At 35.7% G+C, this 8,228-nt stretch overlaps 1 protein-coding gene across 1 annotated transcript in view; it reads right to left on the bottom strand.

Moving 5' to 3' along the window:
* The window catches only part of Plcz1 (phospholipase C zeta 1), a 66,206-nt gene extending 58,864 nt beyond the window's left edge, over positions 1 to 7,342 (bottom strand). Inside the window, exon 1 of the mRNA XM_023709472.1 lies at positions 7,175 to 7,342. Coding sequence (XP_023565240.1) covers positions 7,175 to 7,342 — 168 coding nt within the window. The remainder of the gene's footprint in view (positions 1 to 7,174) is intronic.
* Between the last annotated feature and the right edge of the window lie 886 nt (positions 7,343 to 8,228).

Genomic DNA, 8,228 nt, shown 5'->3' on the forward strand with positions numbered 1-8,228 from the left:
TCCCTAACTTGAATTATATATTATAAAGTACTGTGATAAAGTCAGCATGGTACTGACAAGAGAGAGAGAGAGAGAGAGAGAGAGAGAGAGAGACAGAGACAGAGACAGAGACAGAGACAGAGACAGACAGACAGAGAGAGACCTGACAATCAGTGGAAAAGATTAGAAGATGCAGACACAACAACAAACACATTTAGCCACCTTATATTTGACACAGGGCCAAACATGTTCACTGGAAGAAAGATACCCTCTTTAATTAAAGGTACAAAGACAACTGGCTTTCTACATGCTGAAGGCTAATGCTAGACCCATGACTACCATGATAAGCTAAGCTCAGTCAAAATGGATAAAAATCTAAATAGTAATACAGAAACACTAAATTTATTGAAAGAGAAACTAGATAGAAGTCTTGAAGACATGGGTGTAGCCAGAGAGTTAATGAACAAAACCCAGCCTGAGAAACACTTCAAAGAATCAACAACTAGGATTTCATCTTATTAAAAAGCTTTTAGGGGCCAGGGAGAGAGCTCAGTAGAATAAGTGCCTGCCTGGTAAGGGCCCTGAGTTCAATTCCCAGTACCAAAAATAGAAAAGCTTTTGCCAATCAAAAGAAATCACCTCATAAAAGGACAATCAAGACAGTGGGAAAAATGTAGCCAATTGTCCTTAGGCAAAGGACTTACACCTGGAACATATAAAGAATTGAAAAAAATCAGACTCTGCAGATTCAAAGGTCTAATCCAATACTGGGCACCTGAGATAAAGAATGTAAATAGCAAATAAATATATGAAAAAATATTCAACACTATTCAAGAAATACAAATGGAAACAACACTGAGATTCCATCCCATCCCAGAAAGAATGACTATCATCAAGAAATCAACAAATAACAAATGGTGGAGGGTCTATGGAGAAAAAAGGAACTCCTTTCTGCTGTGGTGAGAGTACAGACCGGTACAACCATCATGGAAATCAGTATGTAGAGTTCTCATAAAGCACACACATAAGTGAAATAAACCAGAATCATGTGTATAAAAACACATTGTCTCCCTTGTATGAAAGACCAAAGAATAAATAAGGTTTAAAAGGTACAATAGGGGGCCAGGGAGATGGCTCAGTAGGATAAGCGCTTGACTGGCAAATGCAAGGATCTGAGTTCAATCCCCAGTTCCACCAAAAAAAAAAAAAAAAGTACAATAGATATTGTGAAATGGGAAGAAATTTTTCAAAAGCAGCTAGTATGGGGAAGGGAAAGATAGCACACAAAAAAGGAAAAGATGCAAGTCAGTTTTATTATTATATCCATTAGTTCATTGTAAAAGAAGGTTCATACTAATGCCAATTGGAGAAAATTTAGTGTGTATATCTTGTACTCTGAATAACTACTTCAATGATAACAATATGCAATGTGTTGACCATTAGTATTCTCCTGTTATTTTGTTATGAAATTTTGTTTTACCTTTTTTCTACAAAATTGAAAAAAAAATGACTAGCAAAAGTAGAAGCTTAGTATGCCTTATTGCCCCTTAGCAACTGAAAGAAATAGCAAACTGTGCCAAAATAGCAGAAAGATGCAATTCAAGTGGGAGGTGGTAACAGACATGAAGGAAAGCATGTCAATGAAATTATGAAGGAGTAAGATGGAAGGATTCTACATATTAGAGTGTCCAACACATGAGAGAAGAAAGGCCTACACTGGGGCAAGTTAGAACTATAACAGGAAAAATATAAAATCATGAACAACTAAAGAACCAACAAATAGGAAGTTCAAATGAGAAAGAGGTTTCATTACTTTATGGCGTCATTTAATAAGCATCTTAATTCTTTGATTACACTACAAACACCTCAGATCAGACAGTATGTGCTAAAGGGGTACTGTGGCATGGTGAAAATCTGGCAATGTGTAGAGATGAAACTACATCATAGACTCAAAGTGTGTGGAGTTTTGGATGCATGACATGTTCTAGTCTTAGACAATGAGACTTTCTGAGCTTTATATTTTATAACTACAAAAGATGAAACACCTGTATTCTCAGATAGCTGTGAGAATTGGAAATATGCAGTCAATGGTAATTATAAAATATCAGAGTATATGCATTATCTATGTCTGCTTCCGTCGCACCATCCAACCTCAAAGTTCTCAAAAATTTTCTCGTGCAGCATACAATATCATAGAGCCCTTAGTATATAACAGAAATTGATCTTTTAATTTCATTAGGAAAATATTCAATAGCTACTAGAATAAGCTGGGAACCAAATACGAAGAGCACTGAGTAAGTTTGAGGAGGAATGATCACTTAATAGTAGTAGCTGCTTGAAGATTCAGGGCTAGAATGAAGGGCCAAATGGGAAGTGAGACGGGATGTGTTGTGAGAAAACCTCGAGTCTGTGCTTGAGATACTGGGTCTTGAATCAGTTATTGGTTCTCCAAAATACTCTAAACAACGATGGCACCACATGACTGTTATTCCTGACTTGCCAATTTCACTGAATTAAGAAACTCCTTTCAGATTAGTGAAGCACACTCCAGGGTGTGTCTGGGTGGGTCCTGGAGACATAGTCTTCAGTACTATACGTTATCCTTTGATCATGTCACTTGGTGCAATTGCACTGCTTCCTGGATGCCACGACCCATTCCACCAAGACCTTTCTGGCTGGGAGCCCACCAGCCACATGCTGAACCTCTTGAAACCATGAACTGAATGAACCCTTTCCTTCTTTATATTGATTATGATTCAGTGATGGGAAGGCTGACTAATGCTTACCTTAAAATTACATAATCTTAAAATAATGCACCTTGTCAATTATATGTAATCAGGGTTGTATCACTGAAGATGGGAAGATCTGAGTAGAAAAAGGAAAGTAACAAGGGGTAAGTAATGATGGAAAAGACAGGACAAAATGAACATAGTAAGGATCAGGGGAAGTGAGAAAATGAAAAGCAAGGAGCAAGAAAGATTCAAGTCTGGGGTCTGACACACACAATATCAGCTATAACCTAGAGTACCAATGCATTACTAAGTCCCCAGACCCATACGCATGAAATACCAAAAGGTGAACTAACTCCAAAAGCACAGAGAACAATGGAAAGTCCAATCTTCTTACACAAATTGACAGCACATATGAAGAAATAAATTCTGTGCAATGATAATCTAAACATTTACTCCTTTCTTTTCCTCTGCTTCCTCTTCTTTCTCCTCTTGCTTCTCTCTCCTTTCTCCTCTTTCTCCTCTCTCCTCAAACTTCTTTTCTCTCTTCTCCTCCTCTCTTCCCCTCCATCCCCTCAGCTCCCACCCCACCCCACAGCCGATCCTGGGGGTTGAGTACAAGGTCATCACACTAAGATACATCCTTAACTCATTTTCAGTTTGTTTATTTTTAGACAGGGTCCTGCCATTGTCTTTTTCATTCTATAAAGTCCATCAAAAATGATACCTCCACTACAGCATCTTCCAAGAAAACCCAAATTAAAGAATCTCTTTCTTCTCAAATTCCCTGTTAGAATTTTCCATGAGATGATGACCTATTTAAAAAATAGTAACTTTTGCATTCCTTTTTCTTCTAAGAAAGAGATAACTCTTCATTCATTTTTTATCATAAGCAGTATCTAACAGAGTGTCATACACATATAATAGATTTGGTAGTGGTTGTTTGTTGTCTAGAAAATTGGAAGACTTACAATAAAATCTATTGTAAGAAATTCTTGAAATTAAATAGGAAACTATTTTGAGCAAAAAAAAAGAAGGAAAATATTTCATACACAACTAAAGATATAGTCTAAGACTGTATATATGCAGTGAAATTATGCAAGATTTCCTATAAAATATTTAAATAATGTAACAGTCTAAAATGGAAGTAATAAAATTTCATAACAAAAGAATTTCATAAAATTAAAAAATTGCTGCTCAAGCTATATTTCAATAATTAATCTTGTAGAAAATTCAGAATATATTGCCAAGATCATAAAGTTATATGTTCTTTACTCAAATTTACATTAAAAAGTCACCTTGTAAGAAAATAAATTCATGTCTAAATTTATGTTAGCTCCTCAGGAAATTAATGAGTATAACACAATTTTCTAAATTCTTTTGAAACAAACTGATGTAACTTCAGCTAATATGTTAAGTTCCCACTTTTTCCATTACTAGGCACATACATAAGTAATGTCTTATTTAATATCCAAAATAATCCTGTGATTAACTTATATTAGCATCCCTATTCTATAGATTAAGGAATTTATTCAGGGAGATTTTTTCTTAAGTAAAATAGAAAAATAAAAATCAACATGCAAAAATCAGTTTAATTTCTAAAAACTAACAGTGAAAAAAATTTTAAAGACAAAAAGTGGAAAAAGAACTTATATTACTCGGTATAATGTTGCACAGTTATTTTGTTTTGTTTTGTTTTAATAAGCTTTTATCTTTGTTAACTTTTGCCTAAGTATATTTATGTTGCTGGAAAAAACTCTTAATTTTGTTTTTGGATTGTTCATTGTTAGTGTATAGAAATGTGATTGATTTTTGTATGTTGATTTTCTATTTTTCTATTTTATTGAAGTTATTAGTTTTAATTGGTTTTTTGGTAGTTATCAGGTTTTTCTATATATGAGATCATATCATCTGCTTTTCCAACTTTTTTCTCTATATTTTAGGGCAGGGTCTACAGGGTCTACAGGGTCTCACTACATAGCTTGGACCTGTAGTGATTCTCCTATTTACAGCCTCAAAAGTTCTAGGATTACAGGCACACTCCACCATGCCCAGTCTCAGTCACCATCTCAGCGTGCCCCATGGGCAGGGCCAGCACAGCACACCAGTGATCGAACCCCGGCCGCTGTGCTCTGCCTAAGCAGGCTCATTAGTCTGCTGAGCTATCAGGCCAGCCACTGCTTTTCCAACTTGAATAACTCCTTTCTTTATCTTAACTAGTTAGTCTGAATAGGACACTACATCTTACTCTTCATCAATACACTCATCCTCTTAAACTACACTTAATCCCCAAAGAAAAAAAGAAAGTTTATAATTCTCCCTAACATAATTTAACTATCTTGAATACAATTGGCATGCAACAATCTCTTCCCCGATATTTGAACAAGTCAAGCATTTTTCAAAAATCCAAGTCAAAGAGGTGTACATTCCTGTAATCCCACCACTCAGGAGGCAGAAAAATTTCAGTGAGTTTTGGCCAGCCTGGGCTACACAATGAGTTCAAGTCCAGCCTGAATTATAGAGTGAAATCCTAACTCAAAAAAAAAAAAAAAAGTTAAATTTTCTTCTGAGACTCTAGGCAAACAAAGCATGAAATTCTGTAGAAAAAGAAAAAAGAAAACCAAACCATATAATCCCAAAGTACAGGGATTTTTTGCACAGGCTAAAACTTCTCATTCCAAATGTAGGAATAAATGGTAGAGAACAATCAGATCGAAGTCCAGTAGGGAACTATTCATTTCATATACAAATATGAGTTGTCTATCCAGTTTCTGTAGTTGTACATCCATGATACGTGAGAAGTAAGTTCCAAGGGCTTGGGCAGCCCAGCCCTATGGCCTTTCAGAACCCACAGGGTCTCTCTGTTGGGCCAGCTCCACTAATAGCCTACAGTTTTCCAGATATCTCTGGCTTTTTCACAGTACTTTCATCTTCATTTCCATAGCTTCACACACCGCTCTCTAGAGGCTCCATCCCTGGTCTCCCAGGCCTTCCTTTCCAATCTGAATGGAAGTGTCTCTGACTCCAAAACAATAGTATTCTGTACAGCAATAAAACAAACATCACTTGGGTGATGCCAACAAGGCTGTTGGTAGAAGCAACAGCCAGACCCCCTTAGACCATAACAGCAGCAAGTGCCCAGATCACTAAGCACAGTGCAATGCATCCCAGGGAATCAGTTCCTTAGGTGGCCTTTCTTTGTCCCAGTACAAAGTTCTTGCTCTCTTTTGAATAATGATAGTCTCTTCAGCAACTGCACCTCCTGTGTCACCAATTTCATACATCATTTTTAGGGCCAGATTTTAAGTTTTTGAAATTTTTCAGCTCAATTTATTATCCTGAATTCTCATTATAAATCTGACTAAAATCAGCCAATGGTCACGGCCTGACAATTGGCTATCTTGAAATTTCCTCCACCAGATCAATTAGTCGACCATCCTTATCTTATTCTTTGGCAGTCTCAATACAGGAGAAAAATATAGATACATTATCTTCCAGAATATAACAAACAAGTCCCCTACTCTATAAGTCAAGGCTGTCTTGTTCCCAACTGAAGCCTTCTGAGTCTGGCTTTTACTGTCCACATTCCCACTAGCATTCTGGTCTTCTGAGTTTTGACCTCAGTCACCCACCAATCTTGCTTATAAGATCCAGGACTTCTCTGACTATCATCTTCAAACTATTCCAGACTATTTCACAGACCTGTTCTGAAGGTTTCTAAATCACATGATTAAAGATAGTCGTAGAAATTACCTTATTTCTCCAATACCAATTTTTTATATTAGCTTTCTCATTACTGAGACATAACACCTACACCTACAACTTAAAGAAAGAGAGGTTTAGTTTGGCTCAGTTTCTGAATATTTAGTCCGTGGTCCACTGGTTGTAAGGCAGGAACCTTATGACAGAAAGGCATAGAACAGCATGAGATGTTTAGGTCATTGTACTCAGAAAGCAGAGGAGGGGAACAGTGCCAGGGAAGAAAGGGAGAAGGACTAGACGTAAACTCCACAAAACCTAACTCTTCCATATCCCACCCAGAGTTGTGCTTTGTCAATCTCCCCAACAGATCTCAAAGCTAACCACTTGGGCATCTTTTTGGTACTCCATCCCAGTCACTACTTATTCCTTCTATAAGCCATTTGCATTGCATCTATTTTGCATTTAATCATTTATACAATTTTGACATATGACCAATTCTAGTGGAGATGTAAGCATTCCTTCATGTTCAGGAAGTTATGCTACACAAATAGCCTGCTATTATTTCAAATTTAATCAGCAACCAACTTTACCTCCTTTCTAAATCTCTTCAAATTTATTATAAATATAGAATAATGAATTCATTTCATTCTTAAGAGACTGATTTCCTCTATACATTTTGTACAAAAAACATTCAAGTAGTCACTAATGTTTACTTAGGTTAAGTGCTTCTTAGGTGGGACAACCAAGGGGGGATATCATCTCACCTTAAAAATATGTTTCACATGAAAGTAATTGCACTGAATATCTAATTTTTCAAGTAATTTATGTGTTTTTTCTACATTAATTTTTCCACCTTTAAATTCATCCTGAATCTTCGACAAAAACCATGTATGCAGGACAAAAATGTTAAGGAAATTAGCAAGGAAAGCCATTACATATTAAAAAATCCTTAAATTTTTTTTGCTTCAGTTTACCTGTATTTTTTAATTTTAAAGGATAACCTATATTGTGTTTAAAGTAAATCGAAAAATCATTGTATGACAAGTAGTATCTGAAACAAACATAGATATACCTCTATCCTTTTGTAAAATAAAAAAGTATAAAATGAAAACATATCAGAAAAAAATAAAAATTGAAAGATGAAAAAGTAATTACTTAGGAAATTCCTTCAAACATTATTACAGTGTTGTGTAGGTCCTGTGGGCATGGACATAAGAGGCAGCTACACCTGGCCTCATCTGAGTTCTCTCATCCTAGAGGGTGGGCAGATCGATACCTAATCTCATGGAAAGGGGAATCATTAAATGAGCCCGTAATAAGTCATTCAACACAGTTTCTGATGCCAAGTCTTCAATGAATGATAACCATGATTTATATTATTGCTTCATTTTTGTCAACTTTCCTGTTATAGTCATGTCCCCACAAGCAGCATTTTAAATAACAAAACAAAAGTTTAGAAAGTCTTAAATGTGCATATTTGGTATGAAAGAGAAAGCTGAATTAATCAAAGTACTTACATAGTCAGATAACCTACACAAATTAGACCTATTTACGAGACTATGATGCAGATGAAATAATCAGACAACATATAACATTGTGAAAGCTCTAGGTAAAAAGTATCCGAAGTTCTACTTGATTTCAGATTGTTAGAACGAATAAGAAGTCTTTAAATTTAATGCCTATGACTAAATATTACAAAGCTCATACTCCTGTAGGAAAAGAAAGAGGAATCCATGGAAATCCAGAAAAATCTCAGGACAGATATGGAAGATAGTTGATATTTCATACTTAATTCCAAGACATTTAAATTCAAGTCTT

This window comes from Octodon degus, unplaced genomic scaffold, assembly GCF_000260255.1.
Source record: "Octodon degus isolate 3935 unplaced genomic scaffold, OctDeg1.0 scaffold00012, whole genome shotgun sequence".
NCBI classification, from domain to species: Eukaryota; Metazoa; Chordata; class Mammalia; order Rodentia; family Octodontidae; genus Octodon; species Octodon degus.